The sequence below is a fragment of the Dendrobates tinctorius genome, unplaced genomic scaffold, assembly GCF_039654945.1.
Source record: "Dendrobates tinctorius isolate UK_male_01 unplaced genomic scaffold, ASM3965494v1 ptg000166l, whole genome shotgun sequence".
NCBI classification, from domain to species: Eukaryota; Metazoa; Chordata; class Amphibia; order Anura; family Dendrobatidae; genus Dendrobates; species Dendrobates tinctorius.
Genome location: NW_027361833.1, coordinates 13,991,961 through 14,010,403, shown reverse-complemented (window position 1 = coordinate 14,010,403; position 18,443 = coordinate 13,991,961). Strand labels below are relative to the sequence as shown.

The window sequence follows — 18,443 nt, the reverse complement described above, 5'->3', positions numbered from 1 at the left end:
TTTTTTGTTGTCACAACATTGCAAGAAAATGCAAAAGCAGTCTATCAAAATATCATATTCACCTATAAATGGTATCAATAAAAACATCAGCTCAGCATGCAAAAAATAGGCCTTCACACAGCCGCAGATCCTGAAAAATGAAGATGCTACGGGTCTCGGAAAATGGCACCATTTTTTTTTCTTTTACAAACTTTGGAATTTTTTTTAACACCTAAATGAAAAAGAACTTTATCTACAAACTTGTAAAGACCTGGAGAATTATAAGGGCAGGACAGTTTTAGAATTTAATGATTTGCCTCTGCTTGCTTGGGTCAAACATTTGGGTTATCCTTCCTCATGCTTCTCAAAATATTTGGTCGGAATTGTGGCCCATTCCTCTTGACAAAACTGATGTAACTGATCCAGGTCTGTAGGTCGCCTTGCTTGCAACTGCCCTTTCAGCTTTGCCCATAAATTTTCAATAGGATTGAGATCAGGTCTTTGTGATGGCCACTCCAAAACATTAACTTTGTTAACATTAAGCCACTTTGTTACCATTTTGGCAGTATGCTTCAGGTCATTGTCCATTAGCCAAGCTTTAACTTCTTGGCTGATGTTTTGAGATGTTGCTTCAGTATTGCCACATAATCTTTTCTCATGATGCCATCCATTTTGAGAAGTCCACCAGTCCCTCCTGTAGCAAAACAACCCCACAACATAATGCTGCCATTCCTAGGCTTCCAAGCATCTCTCTTTTTCCTCCAAACATAACAATGGTCATTGTGACCAAACAGTTCAATTATAGTTTAATCAAACCACATAACATGTCTCCAAAAATTAAGGTCTTTGTTCTGTTTGCATTTGCAAAGGATGAATGGCAGAATACTGAATGGCCATTATGTATCTCAAAGTGCATGGCTTTGAGGAGACATGTGTTGATCAGCAGTGATACTGCTGAGGTGCTGCTTTAATGAGACAGGGAGAAGTCTCCAGGTAACGAGGGAGATGGGCGGGCCAGTTACCTACAAACCCACCCAGGGGGTGTGTTTAAAGAACACTGTTGTAAAGAGTGTGTAAATGCTTGAAGGACCTGTGATGAGGTCAGAGTCATGTGATCCAGTGGGCGTGGCTATGGACCATATAATGTGGCTAGGGTAGGTCACATGGGGTGAATGCTGGGACCTGATTGGTCCAGTGTGGAAGGTCCCGCTGAGATGGAGCTTCCTGGCTAACAGCCTGTGAAGTGGCTGTGGTGAATGGCTGCATGTGTCTGAGAGTTCCCAGGGGAGGGAATGAACGTCTGCAGTGAGCTGAAGCAGCCATGAGGAAACCCGGACATGGGTGAGATAAGTGAGGCTAAGAGAGCCTGTATGCTGGACATTATACAAACTGTGTGAACACAGGGTTTACAGAGTGAAACTCTGCCATGGACGCTCTGCTGTTTATATGAAGTTTTGTTGCTGCTGTTGGTTTATGATGTTGAATAAACCGCATGGACTATGCTTGCTTTATGGAAAATCTTTGCCATATCTGATTTTGTGGCTGCTGAGTGAGTATCCCCTAACCGAATAACAGCGCTACCTCACAGTTGGTGGAGAAAACTATGGGGAATGTTGTAGCCTTGTTGCTAGGAGCAACGGAAGAGGACTGCAAAGTCAGTTGCAAAGGGCAACGCTGAGCCAGGAAGGCTGACAGTTGGGGATGCCAGTGCCCGGCTGTGGTTCTGGAACTGTGGGGCAGCCTAGTGAGTAAGGCACTGTCCGGATTGGTGAGCCCAGTGTGGCCGTTTCCCCAGGAGAAAGAGACTTATAGGATACCTCTGCGGTAGAGGGGTCCGAGAACCTGCGCGGTCAGCAGGTGACGGTCGTGAAAATCGTGTTGTACTGACCGGGGTCAGTGAGAAAGAGACTGGTGATTGCTATAGGGTGCCTCTGTGGAGAAGAGGTATCCGAGGACCTGTGTGGCCGACACAGGTAACAGACAGGTGTTCGTGTTGTACTGACCTGGGTCAGTGATAGACTGTGTACCTGGAGGGTTCAGTGAGCAAGGTCCTGGAGGGTCAGTGTTGGGAGGTTCTAGGAGAAGAATCGGATCCCTGGAGCATGTGGTATGACCTTGGACCTGGTGAGGCGTGACTGTTGGGCAGAGACGGATGTCCTGAAGAGCACCCGCTAAGCCCCTGGACCTGGTGAGGCCCATGTGTTGGGAAACCCTGGGAGGAGGGTCGGCTCCCTGAATAGCACCCGGTGAGCCCTGTGTGTTGGACAGTCTCAGGCGGAGAAGGTACGTCCGGAATAGCACACAGACAGGACACGTGAGTTTTTTGTGTGGTGTGTTTTTTTTCTTTTTCCTCTTTTCCTCTGCAAAACCTGAAGGTGATTGCTGTGGCTCAGAGGGGTCACGATGGTTTCTTGCAAGACAGCTTGCTGTGGCTCAGTGGGGTCACGAAGGGGCCAAGCCGCTTACGGTAACTCGGCGGGGTTACGAAGGGGACAAGCGGCTTCCTGTAACTCCGGCGGGATTCCGAAGAGGACACCAGCCGCTGTGTGTGTAAACAGCAGCCGGTGGTGCCAGTGATTTGTGAGAGCAGGAGCTCTGGCAGCGCCAGAAGGAATTGGTTTGGTGTCGTGCTTAAAGGGCCAGTACCAGCCCAAAAAGACATAAACTGTACTGTGTGAACTGTGGCATAAGAAGTTCTGCAGAACGGACATGGGGAAATCCCAAAAAGGGGCGGTGGCCCAAATCGGGGTAGTGGCCCAGAAAGGTGTGGAGTCCCAGAAGGGGGCGGTAACCCAAATTGGAGTGGTAACCCAAAAGGGGGTGGAGTCACAAGAGGGGGCGGTGACCCAAATTGGCGTGGTAACCCAAAAAGCGGTGGAGTCCCAGGAGGGGGCGGCGACCCAAATTGGGGTGGTTCAGGAAATGGCAGCACTGGTTGCCTCAGTGGGTATGTCTGGGGAACCGCAGTGTGTGTATGAGTTTTGAGGAGTGCGGCATGTATTTTCCTGATAACGATGGGCCACAGGTGTGTGCCGTGATGCTACACCAGGAAGGAGTCCCTGGTAGGCTGGACTCAAAGATTCAGGTGACTCTGACAGGAACTCCTCTCGTTTTATCTCTGACTGAGAAAAACATCAGGGTTTGCTGCGACCATGGGGTCATTGTGAATTATACGGTGGTCAGAGTTATGATTGAGATGACAAAGGGGAAGTGTCAAGGTGGTACTATGCCACCAAACTTAGTGCATACCTTTGAGAGGGGCCGAGACTTTGTCGTGTTTGATGACGTATGGTCGGACGATGAAGATGTTTCGACTGTGGGGCCAGCGGACGCTGAGACAGTGACGCCTCCTAATGTGGACAGGTCAGAAGTAGAACTGACCGGGGAAAGAAGTACATCTTTCCAACTGACGGACCTTACGTCTCGTGACAAGACAGATGGTGGGCTGGGAGATGAGGTGACTGGAGTGGACACACGGTCACAGGGTAACTGGAAGGTTGACTCGGATTATCAGCGTGACTCAGACTCTAGGGGTGACTGTGGCTCTGAGAGAGAAAGGGAGCACAGACTGGATGAGCTAGAGAAAGAAGTCTTCGAGCTCAAAGGTCACCTGGCATCGTGGCAAGGTCTGAATAAGTCCCTCAGAGAAGAGGTAGGAATACTAACAGAAACTGTAAGAGGTCTTCTGCGGGAGAAGAAGTGGGACAAAGACTTACAGCGGCCAGGCCTGAATGAGGAACAGTGTGAAGACAAAAAGAAACTCAAAAGTATGGAAGCAGAGGTGATTCGTTTGCAGACGCAGCTTGCTGCTGCAGAGTGTGCTAAAAGACAAGCACAGCAGGAAAGAGATGAACTGGCTGATGTGATTGCCAACAACAGAGGTGAAAGTGCTCTGGCTTTGGAAGAAAAGAGGCGGTTAGAGTCTCGCATTGTTCAGCTTGAAGAAGTGGAGGAAGAACATGGCAATGTTGAATTAGCCAATGACAAGCTGAGAAAGACCACACTTCAGGTTGACCAGATGGATGCTGATCTGAAGACAGAATGTAGTAATGCTCAGAAGTATGAGAATGCTCATCAGCAATTGGTTCGCCAGAATAAGGACTTAGAAGCAAAGGTTGCACTACTTGAGGAACAGCTTGATGCAGAAATTAAAGTGCGACAATCTGCTAGCAAACAACTACGTTGTACGGAGAAAAAACTGAAGGTAGGTTGTACTAAGGCAAATGGATGATGAAAGGCGTAGTTCTGAGCAGTACAAAAACCTGGCGGAGGGAAATGATGTGGGTCTGAAACAGTTGAAATGCCAGGTGGAAGAAGCAGAGAAAGAGGCTCAACGTGCCAATACGTTGCACCGTAGATTGCAGTGTGAACTGGAGGTTGCTACAGAGACAGCAGATGCAAAGAACTGTGAGGTTAATGCACTGAAAAGTAAACTTAGATGTGGTGGGGTACCATTTCTTACAAGACGCTTAGATAGAGAAAGGATGGTGACTAACCAGTGTCTGATGACGCAGACAGACCGTGACTGGGGGTCAAAGCCAATGACCGATATTCTGACCGCTGGAGGCGGGGGAGGTCTAGCGTAGGAACGAGGCCATATGACAGATGGAGACGGTTCTCTCGACCTGTGGGGCAAGGTGTAGTGAGTGCCCGGTCGTGAGACCCTGGTGTAATGTGTGTTCAACCCCACATGTTTGAACAGAGGGGGGAGGTATGTGGTGTAGTAACCACTGTGTCCGCTAGGGGGCGCTGTGTGGATGTCCCAGGAGAAAGGATGAATGGCAGAATACTGAATGGCCATTATGTATCTCAAAGTGAGTGGCTTTGAGATGGAGACATATGTGTGATCAGCAGTGATACTGCTGAGGTGCTGCTTTAATGTGACAGGGAGAAGTCTCCAGGTAACTAGGGAGATGGGCTGGCCAGTTACCTACAAACCCACCCAGGGGGTGTGTTTAAAGAACACTGTTGTAAAAAGTGTGTAAATGCTTTAAGGACCTGTGATGAGGTCAGAGTCATGTGACCCGGTGGGCGTGGCTATGGACCATATACTGTGGCCAGGGTAGGTCACATGGGGTGAATGCTGGGACCTGATTGATCTAGTGTGGAAGGTCCCGCTGAAATGGAGCTTCCTGGCTAACAGCCTGTGAAGTGGCTGTGGTGAATGGCTGCACGTGTCTGAGAGTTCCCAGGGGAGGGAATGAATGTCTGCAGTAAGCTGAAGCAGCCATGAGGAAACCCAGACGTGGGTGAGATAAGTGAGGCTAAGAGAGCCTGTATGCTGGACATTGTACAACCTGTGTGAACACAGGGTTTACAGAGTGAAACTCTGCCATGGACGCTCTGCTGTTTATATGAAGTTTTGTTGCTGCTGTTGATTTATGATGTTGAATAAACCGCATGGACTATGCTTGCTTTGTGAAAAATCTGTGCCGTATCTGATTTTGTGGCTGCTGAGCTAGCATCCCCTACCCGAATAACATTGCTACCTCACAATATTGACACAATCTTATCAGCTTTGGCCATCATCTTCACAAGATTTTTTGCTTTTGTCCTTGGGTTGACATTGGCATGTCTGGCACGTTCATCTCTGGGACACATAACCCATCTCCTTCCTGAGTTGTATGATGGGTGGACATTCCGATCTTGTTTGTACTTGTGTATAATTGTTTGTACAGATGAACAAGGCACCTTCAGGTATCTTGAAATTGTACTCAAGGGTGGTCCAGACTTGTACAAGTCCACATTTCTCTTCCTGATGTCTTGGCTGATTTCTTTCCCTTGATTCTACACAAAGAAGCAGTGTGTTACAGGTTTGCATTAAAATTAGTGTTGAGCGATACCGTCCGATACTTAAAAGTATCGTATTGGATGGTATCGGCCGATCTAAAAAAAATATCGGGTATCGCCGATTCCGATACCGGAAGTCCCATTCAAGTCTATGGGACTTCCGGTATCGGAATAAGAAAAACCCTATTTTTGCCTTGTACAGCCTCTCTGGGGTCTGTACGGGCCTTTCGGGGGGCTGTGCCGGCCTGCCGGGGGGTCTGTGCAGGCTCCGGTGGTCTGTGCAGGCCTGCCGGTGGTCTGTGCAGGCCTGCCGGTGGTCTGTGCAGGCTCTGGTGGTCTGTGCAGGCCTGCCGGGGGGCTGTGCCGGCCTGCCGGTGGTCTGTGAAGGCTCCGGTGGTCTGTGCAGGCCTGCCGGGGGGCTGTGCCGGCCTGCCGGGGAGCTGTGCAGGCTCCGGTGGTCTGTGCCGGCCTGCCGGGGGGCTGTGCCGGCCTGCTGGTGGGCTGTGCAGGCTCCGGGGGTCTGTGCAGGCATCGTCCGATGGGACTACAAGTCCCATCGGGCGATGCCTGCTACCATGACAGTGATTGACACATTAGCCAATGATGGGACAGTAGTATTCCCATCATCCGGCTAATGTGTTGAATGTAAAAAAAAAAAAAAAAAATTTACATGCTACATACATACAACATGCATACTACATATATACTACATGTAACATACATACTACATATATACTACATGCAACATGCATACTACATACATGCTACATACTACATGCATGCTACATACATGCTACATACTACATACTGCATACATAATACATATATACTACATGCATGCAACATACATACAACATATATACTACATGCATGCAACATGCATACTACATATATACTATATATACTACATGTAACATACATACTACATATATACTACATGCTACATACATGCTACATACTACATACATGCTACATACTACATACATAATACATATATACTATATGCATGCAACATACATACAACATATATACTACATGCATACAACATGCATACTACATATATACTACATGTAACATACTTACTACATATATACTACATGCTACATACATGCAACATACATACTACATACATGCTACATACATAATACATATATACTACATGCATGCAACATACATACAACATATATACTACATGCATGCAACATGCATACTACATATATACTATATATACTACATGTAACATACATACTACATATATACTACATGCTACATACATGCAACATACACACTACATGCTACATACATGCAACATACATACTACATACATGCTACATACATACACACTACATGCTACATACATGCAACATACATACTACATACATGCTACATACTACATACATGCTACATACATACTACATATATACCACATGCATGCAACATGCATGCTACATATATACTGCATATATACTACATGCATGCAACATACATATATACTACATACAATACATACATATAGACATACAGTACATATAACATAGAGTACATACTCACCGTCACTTGTCACTTTGATCCCCGAAGCCATTGTCCCCTTGAGGAATAAATATCAAAATAAAAAAACACCAATATACTTACCCCGATCCGCAGAAGTCCACGAGGGTCCCACGTCCATCTTGCGTGGAGAACAGCAGCATCAGCTGATGCTACCGTTCTCTACCAGCTCCAGGAATACAATGACGGAAGGTAGGTATCCTTCCGCACTGTATTCCTCCACCACTTAAAAAAAAAAAAAAGTCCCTAGTCTCACTTTATGCCATTGCTGTAGTATGCATGTTGCATGCATGTAGTATATATGTTGTATGTATGTTGCATGCATGTAGTATATATGTATTATGTATGTAGTATGTATGTAGCATGTATGTAGTATGTATGTTGCATGTATGTAGCATGTAGTATATATGTAGTATGTATGTTACATGTAGTATATATAGTATATATGTAGTATGCATGAAGTATATATGTTGTATGTATGTTGCATGCATGTAGTATATATGTATTATGTATGTAGTATGTAGCATGTATGTAGTATGTAGCATGTATGTAGCATGTAGTATATATGTAGTATGTATGTTACATGTAGTATATATAGTATATATGTAGTATGCATGTTGCATGCATGTTGTATGTATGTTGCATGCATGTAGTATGTATGTAGCATGTATGTAGTATGTAGCATGTATGTAGCATGCATGTAGTATGTAGCATGTATGTAGTATGCATGTTGCATGTAGTATGTATGTTACATGTAGTATATATGTAGTATGCATGTTGTATGTATGTAGCATGTATGTAGCATGTAAATTTTTTATTTTTTTTTTTTTTTTTTACATTCAACACATTAGCCGGATGATGGGACTACTACTGTCCCATCATTGGCTAATGTGTCAATCACTGTCATGGTAGCAGGCATCGCCCGATGGGACTTGTAGTCCCATCGGACGATGCCTGCACAGACCCCTGGAGCCTGCACAGACCACCGGCAGGCCGGCACAGCCCCCCGGAGCCTGCACAGACCACCGGCAGGCCGGCACAGCCCCCCGGCAGGCCGGCACAGACCACCGGAGCCTGCACAGACCACCGACAGGCCGGCACAGCCCCCTGGCAGGCCGGCACAGCCCCCCGGAGCCTGCACAGACCACCGGCAGGCCGGCACAGCCCCCCCGGCAGGCCGGCACAGACCCCCAGAGCCTGCACAGACCACCGGCAGGCCGGCACAGACCCCTGGAGCCTGCACAGACCACCGGCAGGCCGGCACAGACCCCCGGACAGTCGGCACAGCCCCCCCGAAGGCCCGAACTGACGGCGCATCATGATGCGCACAGACAGCCCATCATGATGACGTCATTTCGGCAGCCAATCAGAGCCACAAAAGTGGCTCATTGCATTTTGGACTTCCGATTCCGGTATCCGATACGAAAAAAGTATCGGTACTCGGTATCGGAATTCCGATACGGCAAATATCGGCCGATACCCGATACTTGCGGTATCGGAAAGCTCAACACTAATTAAAATACATCCACAGGTGTGTCTCTAACCTACTCAGATGTTGCCAAAAAAAAAAGAAGCTTCGAATCACATGACATCATCATATGGGCAGTCCAGAATTGTTTAAAGGCATAGTAATCTTAGTGTATGTAAACTTTTGACTTTGCAGTAATTAGTAAAATGCCTTAAAACATTCTCTCTCTCTAATAATTCTGGCATTTGGTAAATATTAATTATGGTAATCCTAATTGAGCTAAACCGACAAAGGTTTATTTTGATTTCATGTCAGATATTGAAAAAAACATGCACTTGTGTCTTTTTATATAGTGTATGAAAACTTCTAGTATCAACTGTACATTTGAATGGGATCATGATTATAATGTAGGTTTTTGACCACTATGTCCATTGCTTGTAAACCTGACTATTAATATAGCGATTCTATCTTACTATATGCACTGCTAGGAAAATACCTGAAGAGATTAACTAGAATTTGGAAGTTGGTGTGCATGCAGCATGTAAACATATAGTCACACTGGCCACTAAAAGACAAAACCCAAGATAAAAACATAAAAAGCAAATAACCTGCAGCAAATAAACAACAGTAGTGCATGAAAAAATATAGGATGCTTAATTAACATAATTTTGCTGAAAAAAATTATAAAGCCATCCCATCACATCACGGTGACTTTACTCTGGACCGTCCTAGTCTCAGGCATAGGAAACTATATCAATGTAATGTCCACCTCAAAGGAAAGGGAGGCCATTCCTTTATTTGCATAAAATGCAAAAACACTGAAAAGAAAACACCTGGAGACTAGAGATGAACTAGAATATAAGTTGGTGTGTATGCAGCATGTAAGCACATGTTCACATTGGCCACTAAATAGACAAATCCCAAGATAAAAACATGAAAAGCAAATAATTTAACAGCAATAGTGCATGAAAATAATGTAGGGTACTTAGTTAATATAAATGATCAAATGATGTCCCATATTGGACACACATGAGGTATTGGGGCACTTGGAAAATTGTGTAACACATTTTGTTATCCATTTTCTCCTATTATCCCTTTTGAAATTTGAAAACCTGAGGCTAAAGTAACATTTTAGTGGAAATATTGTAATTTTCCATTGACTCAGCCCAATTTTGTAAATCGCTTGGCGATTTCTGCTGTTTTGGCATATCTGGGGCATTCGCAATCTGTTCCAGAATTCAATTGGCACTCCTTCCCTTCCGAGCCCTGCGGTGTTCCCAAACATTAGTTTAAAAAACTTAAGGGGCATCTGTGTATCCAGGACAAAATGCATAGCAAATTGTATGGTTCATTTCCCTTATTTACCCTTGTGAAAGTGAAAAATTTAGGGCTAAAGCAATATTTTTGTGGGAAAAATTTATTTTTTAATTTTCATGGCTCAACGATAAAAATTATATTAAGTACCTGTGGGTTCAAGGTGCTCATCAGATCTCTAGTTAAGTTCTTTGAGGGTATAGTTTCCAAAATGGGATCACTTGTGAGGGATTTCTACTGTTTAGGAACATCAGGAGTTCTGCAAATGCGACATGGCGCTCGCTATCTATTCCATCCAATTTTGCGTTCCAAATGTCAATTGGCGCTCCCTCCCTTCCCAGCATTACTGTGCGCCCAAAATTTAGTTTTCCACAACATACAGTATGTGGTATCAATGTTCTCAGGAGAAATTGCGCAACAAATTGTATGGCTCATTTTCTCCTGTTATCCTTGTGAAAATGAAATATTTGGGGATAAAGCAACATTTTTTGTGAGAAAAATGTAGTTTTTCATTTTTATGGCTCAGCGATATAAAATTTTTGTGAAGTACCTGTGGGTTCAAGGTTCTCACCACACCTCTAGATAAGTTCAGTGAGTCGTGTAGTTTCCAAACTGGGTTCACCTGTTTAGGCACATCAGGGGCTCTGAAAACATGACATCCGCTTCAGCCAATTTTGCGTTCCTTCACTTCCGAGCCCTGCTTTGCACCAAAACAGTAGTTTTCTTCCTACATATGGAGTATTGGCGTACACAACAAATTTTGGGGTCCATTTTCTCCTGTTACCCTTGTGAAAATAAAAAAATTGGGGCTAAAGTAATATTTTTGTGAAAATAAGTAAAATGTTTTCCTTCCACATTGCATTATTTACTGTGTAGCACCTGAAGGGTTAATAAATGTCTTGAATGTGGCTTTGAGGACTTTGAATTGTACAGTTTTTAGAATGGTGTTACTTTTGGGCATTTTCTGTCACATTGGCTCCTCAAAGTCACTTCAAATATGATGTGGTCCCTAAAAAATGGTTTGGTAAATTTTGTTGGAAAAATGAGAAATTGCTGATCAAATTTTAACCCCTCTAACTTTCTAACAACAAAAAATATGTTTCAGAAATTGTACTAATTTTAATAGGCATGTGGGGAAATGTTATTTATTAACTCTCTGGTATAAGAGCATAAAAATGAAAAGTTTGAAAATTGCAAAATTTTCAATATTTTCACTAAATTTCCAATTTATTACATATAAGCGCAGGTTGTATAAAAAAAGTGTTACTATTATCATGAAGTATAATATGTTGCGGGAAAACATTCACTAGGATCCGTTGAAGAATCACTAGGATGCGTTGAAACGCTCCAGAGATATTACCACATAAAGTGTCAGAATGGAAAAAATTGGCTTGTTCAGGAAGGTGAAAACAGGCTTTGGAGTGGAGGGGTGGAAACATATAATCATGATGTTGTCAGTGAGAATGTAACCTTACCTAAATTTAGATGGGGTCTTTATGTCCCCGTCCACACCACATAAAATCTAAACATATTGGCAGCCCTTTTATTTTGTAGTTTTTGCTTGGATTACTATAGTTAGTCATTAATTTTGCATAAAAATATCTGGAAGAGCATTAAGCTAATTTGTTCAACCTTAGAATGCTAACTAAGTTCCAAAGTACTTTTAATATACTGCCATAAATTAATTCATTCTTTCAAATCAAGAAAATGAGAAAGACCTGTACCTTAATCTGCTCATTTAATCTAATTTTCGTCAGTTCATTGCATATTTTCAGCAGTGCTCATATTGCAGTCTGGCTATATCTAATGGATTGTAATGCTGTCTTTTTAATAGCCTCACATCTAATAGATTTGTCATGAAGTTTAATAATTACCAGCTATTTACATTTTAAATACAGTAGACAAAGAAAAATAAATCATATTTATGTGATGATGCAGCGCTTCATTGTCATTAGATATACTCATATACCTTGGTGGACTTTCAAGAAGCAGTTAACATAAAACTACTGTATGAATATATAAAAAATACAGAGCATTTTATCGCAAAATGACAATTTTGTTTCACTGCACTTAGTAACATAGTATCATAGTTATTAAGGTTGAAGGAAGACTTTAAGTCCATCTAGTTCAACCCATATCCTCTCCTAACTTGCCCTAACATGTTGATCCAGAGGAAGGCAAAAAAAACCCATGTGGCAACAGTAAGCTGGGGAAAAAAAATCCTTCCTGACTCCACATAGGGCAATCAGACTAGCTCCCTGGATCAACTTCGTTTGCATATTACAGTTAATTTACACATAAGTGCAGGAGTGTCACAGTTCTGGGGCTAAGTACTCTGAGTTGTCATTGGATTGAGTTTTTTCGGTGGTGGAAAGTCTAAAGGCCCCGTCACACATAGCGACTCACCAGCGATCCCGACAACGATATCAACGTGTCAGGACCGCAGGTGAGTCGCTACACGATCGCTGGTGAGCTGTCAAACAGACAGCTTCACCAGTGATCAGCACCAGCGAAGCCGAGCGCGCGGCGTCACTGTGTACATTAGTTACCAGCGTACTGATGCAGGGAGCTGGTAACTAACGTACACATCGGGTATCTAAGGGACGTGCGTCACTTAGAAACCCGATGTGTACCTTAGTTACCAGCTCCCTGCATCAGCGCGCTGGTAACTAAAGTACACATCGGGTTTCTAAGTGATGCACGTCCCTTAGATACCCGATGTGTACGTTAGTTACCAGCTGATCGCTGGTCTCCCGCCTGTCACATGCAGCGATGCATGCTGGCCAGCGGGAGACCAGCGATCAAAGAAATGTCCAGGGCTTTCCAAGAGCGATCAGCGATACCGGCAGGGGGGCCGGTCGCTGATCGCTGTCACACACAGCGATCTCGCTGGTGAGATCACTGTTGTGTCACAAAACTTGTGACTCAGCAGCGATGTCGCTAGCGAGATTGCTATGTGTGACGGGGCCCTAAGGCCGGGTTCAGATTGCATTATGGCAGTCTGCCTAACAGACTGCGTTACACCGTGGCATTAACGCAATGTAATGCATCCATTAACGCTGCCATAGACTACCATAACGTGGCGCATCACTAACGCATGTCCTAATCGGCATGCGTTAGCGATGTGCCGTCATGCTGTGACGGACTCTCGGATGTGGGCTGCAGCATTCTAGGGTCCGTCACTGCTAGCGCAGATGGAGCATCTGCGCTTGCGTGATCGCATAACATGATCCAAAAAAGGCAGTTGCATTAGCGCAGTCCGTTTAACGCATATGTTGAACGGACTGCCCTAACGCAATCTGAACCTGGCCTTAGGCATTATTTATTTTCAATCTTTGGAGAGTTGCAGCTAAGTGGACAGAATCCTGGTTGTAAGCCAGTAATGAGAGCTGTAGAAGAGTTAGAATCATGCAAGAATGTGGGATGGGTCAGGTGGTGTGTAGTACATTTACTTTTTGGAGCGAGACGTGTCTGACAGAAGTCATTCCATTGTATAAATAGGCATAAGTTAAGGCAGAATAAACATACTGACTATCTTCCAGTATTTCCTACCTCCTTTTTCAGGCAGCAGCACTTTGATTTAGCAGGCAATTCTGCTAGCAGTGGAGGCAGCTATTTATTTATTTATATCACTCATTTATATAGCGTCATTAATTTCACAGTGCTTTACAGACATTATCGGCACTGTCCCCGATGGGGCTCACAATCTAAATTCCCTATCAGTATGTCTTTGGAGTGTGGGAGGAAACCGGAGTACCCGGAGGAAACCAGCGCAAACACGGGGAGAACATACAAACTCCTTGCAGCTATGATGATATACCTGGGTGGCATATTCACATCCAAATCATATTTTGTCAGAAGAGTGACCACTCACCTGCTCGGCAAAGCACACGTTACAGAACCAAGTCCTTTTAATGTCATTTCTTGGTGGACCAATGGCAGTGCAGGGTTCAGTGGACAGAGCCCTATTTAAATCCTCAAGAAAAACCTGTCCAGTTTTTGCACACTTTTGCACCTGGTGCAGTTATTCTTGACTGCTCTCCAGAATTTCTGATCTGACTCTTTGACCTACTGCTTTATTGATTAAACCTTTAGGTACCTTTGTTGAACTTTACCATGGAGAGTTTAAAAACTAATTATGCATAATGTCAAACTTTTTGAAAGTAAGGCTGTGTTCCCACGTTGCGTTTTTTAAGCGTTTCTGCAGTGTTTTTGCCGCAGCGGAAATGCTTAAAAACGCAACGAAAACACATTCCTATGCAATCCTATGGGATTCCGCAGTTGCTTTGCCCATGCTGCGGATTTTACGGCTGCGAATCGCATAGCGGTAAAATCCGCATCAATGTCCATTCTTTCTGCGGAATTGCGGCAATTCCGCCGCCATAGGATTGCATTGAAGCGCTTACTTTACGCATGTGGCTATGCCCACCATGCGTAAAGTGAGCGCTTCATTTGCGGATGGTACCCAGAGTCTGGAGGAGAAGAGACTCTCCTCCATGCCCTGGGTACCATATCCCTGTAGAAAAAAGAATTAAAATAAAAAATAGGGATATACTTACCCTCTGTCGGCCCCCGTAGTCCTCCTGCCTCTCAGCCACGCTGCCAGGGATGCATTGCGCGAATGACCTCTGATGACGTAGCGGTCTCGTGTGTTGCTACGTCATCAGAGGTCATTGTCGCAAGGCATCCCTGGGAACGGAAGCTGCCGGCAGCATCGTTGAGAGGCGGGACGACTTCGGGGGCCAATGAAGGGTAATTATATCCCTATATTTTTTTTTTTATTATTATTTTTAACATTCTATCTTTTACTATTGATGCTGCATAGGCATCAACAATAGTAAAAAGTTGGTCACACTTGTTAAGCACTATGATAGTGAATCCTGCTTTGAGCAGGGGGTTGGACCAGATGACCCAGGAGGTCCCTTCCAACTCTACCATTTTATGATTGTATTATTCTTTGCCTGGCCTCCATGGACTTTACCTGGACGATCCTGACCACATCCCTGTCTACTAATTGTCATTGTCTCCTCCACGCTGACCTGAGGTGGTTTAGTGTTAATTCACTCCACAGGCCAGCAGCTTCTTTATGGATGCCGCAGGGATGCCTCTGCAGCCAGATCCCAGTGTACGGGTGAAAGGGTAAAAACCAGACCATTCCCTGAGATCTACTAAAGAGAGGGGCTTGCACCAAGTCTTTCCATAGAAGCAATGTTAAAATTTAAAATCTGTCACCAGGTTTTTACTACCCATCTGAAAGCTGCGTGATGCGTGTGGGAAAACCCTTAGTCCAGCGATTTTATCACATACGTTACTGGTTGCTGCAGTTTTATCTGCTGCAGATCTATCAGTTCTCTAAATGCTGAGCTCTGAATAACCCCACCCACACCACTGATTAGCAGCTTTCTGTGCACACTGTACATAAGAAGAAAGTTGTCAATCAGTGGTGGGATTGTGGTTTGACTACCTGGCAGGGTTACTAGTCCTCTAGTTATAACCTCCTGCATATATAAGTGATTTTATCAAAACTACAGCAAGAAGCAGAGTAATTGACACATCATTTGTAATCAGGCTTTCTGTCTTTACATTCTGTTGCTGTCAGCCTAGGCAGCAAAAATCTGGTGACAGATTCCCTTGAACCCCTTCATGACATATGCCGTGTCCCTGCTTTTGATGTGGGCTAGCACACCAATCCCGCATCTTTACCCGCACATGATGGCCTCTAACAGCTGCGCATGGTGAGAAACTCCATCACTAGCTGTTAACCTGTGATATTCCGCTGTCAATCTCTGACAGCAGAATTTAACATGCGTTAACAGGGGTCGAGCGTTGTTCAGTACATTCATCAGCAGGTCCGTGACATGATCGTGGGTAGGCGTTAGGTTGTCATGACAGCTAGGTATCTCCTGATGATTCTCATGCCTGTCATTACCATCCTCCTTTGAAAGCCAGTCAGAAATCTGAAATCACATTTCCTGATTTCTTTATTTCAGGTTCCACCTCCAGGTTGCTGCAGTGGCTGAAAATTGCATATTGACTGCATATCCATACCTTGCGTACCACCGCTCAGATCAAGTCATCCTAAAAAGTGGTAATTCCTTGAGATTTAACATAGTAAAATAATATGTATAGTGCTGCTAATAAATGAATAATTTTAAATCATTTGCCAGCAATTTAGCTATTTTCAATGATCATAATTAGTATATGAGGTTACTTGTGGACTATACCTTATGGGGTTTACCAACATTTTTGATAATAGATATGAGTGTAAAAACATAATTGTTCTCTTCTTGCATAGACTTAAAAAGAAATTGCAAATACGTTAGATTTGATATTTATAATTACTACATTTGTATTTTTCTATTTGAGTCATGGATGCACTAAAGGAGTTGTCTGATCGAAACAAGTTATAATCAAGATAGTTGCTGATTGGTGGGTGTCTGAATGCTGGGACCCGCACTGTTCTGCAGTTCGGGAAACATTTACAGTATTCCCAAAAGCATTTGACAAAGTCTCTCATACAATCCTTATTGAAAAAATGACTAAGTATGGAATGGACAAGGCAACTGTTAGGTGGATTCATAGCTGGCTTAGTGATCGGACCCAAAGAGTGGTCGTAAATGGCTGCACATCCAGTTGGAAGAATGTCTCAAGTGGGGTACCACAGGGCTCTGTCCTGGGCCCTGTATTGTTCAACATCTTTATCAACGATTTAGATGAAGGAATTGAGGGTAAACTGATTAAATTTGCTGATGACACAAAGCTAGGAGGGATAGCTAATACTAGAGAAGAGAGAGAGAGGATTCAAAAAGATTTAAATAAACTGGAGAAGTGGACAGTAACTAACAGAATGGTTTTTAACAGGGAGAAATGCAAAGTACTACATCTGGGCAATAAAAATGAAAAAAGCATATATAGAATGGGAGGAATAGGGCTAAGTGACAGCACATGTGAAAAAGACTTGGGTATACTAATAGATCACAGACTGAATATGAGTCAACAGTGTGATGCAGCAGCAAAAAAGGCAAATGCAGTTCTAGGATGTATTAACAGAAGCATACAGTCTAGATCACGTGAAGTCATTATTTCCCTCTACTCCTCTTTGGTCAGACCTCATCTGGAATATTGTGTCCAGTTTTGGGCACCACATTTTAAAAAAGACATCAACAAACTGGAGCAAGTTCAGAAAAGAGCGACCAGAATGGTGACCGGTCTGCAAACCCTGTCTTATGAGGAAAGGTTGCAGGATTTGGGAATGTTTAGTTTGCAAAAGAGAAGACTGAGAGGAGACTTAATTGCTGTCTACAAATATCTAAAGGGCTGTCACATTGTAGAAGGATCAACTTTATTCTCATTTGCACAAGGAAAGACTAGAAGCAATGGGATGAAACTGAATGGGAGGAGACACAGATTAGATATTAGAAAAAACTTTTTGACAGTTAGAGTGATCAATGAGTGGAACAGGCTGCCACGAGAAGTGGTGAGTTCTCCTTCAATGGAAGTCTTCAAACAGAGGCTGGACAGACATCTGACTGGGATGATTTAGCGAATCCTGCTTTGAGCAGGGGGTTGGACCAGATGGCCCAGGAGGTCCCTTCCAACTCTACGATTCTATGATTCTATGATTCTATGATTCTATGACCTGTTAAGATGACACAGTAGCTCGGACACTGAACTACTGCTCCATTCATTCCCTATATTCCCTATAAGGTTTTCAGAAAAATCCCAGTGCAGCGCTTGTCAGTCCCATAGGGAATTTATGGAACACAGGTCGCACATGTGCCGCTCCATTCTTTTAGGATAAAAGTTTCCCGTTCTGATGTGGGTACCCGTGGTCGGACTCTCACCGATTAACAACTTACCGTATTTTTCGGAGTATAAGACACATCAGACCACAAGACACATCTAGGTTTTAGAGGAGGAAATTAGGTAAAAAAAATTTGACCCCAAAAAATGTGGTAAATTCTGTGCTTAATATTCCTACCCTGGTATGCATGGCCCCCTCATCCCTATCTTGGTGTGCATGCCCCCTCATCCATATCCTGGTGTCAATGGCCCCCTCATCCCTATCTTGGCAGGAATGATCGCCCCATCAGAAAACATTAAAAAAAAACTTTACCCTTACCTTCCTGGCGCTCCCTTGCAGCATCTCGTTCTGATGCCAGCAGCTTTATGTTTGTAAGCAGCACATGGCAGGGACGTTATGCGCTGCTCACAAGAGCACAGCTGCCGGAATACTCATTACTATGCACGCCGGTACTGTGCGTGCAGAGAGCAGTGAGAATTCATTGCTCTCTGCGCATATAGTGCAGTATAGTGCAGCTCCCCCCGCACACAGTATAGTGCA

At 43.9% G+C, this 18,443-nt stretch overlaps 1 protein-coding gene across 1 annotated transcript in view; it reads left to right on the top strand.

Moving 5' to 3' along the window:
• The window catches only part of CFAP47 (cilia and flagella associated protein 47), a 926,770-nt gene that overhangs the window by 284,358 nt on the left and 623,969 nt on the right, over positions 1-18,443 (top strand). The window contains exon 28 of the mRNA XM_073550693.1: positions 16,090-16,187. Within this exon, the coding sequence (XP_073406794.1) occupies positions 16,090-16,187 (98 nt within the window). The remainder of the gene's footprint in view (positions 1-16,089; positions 16,188-18,443) is intronic.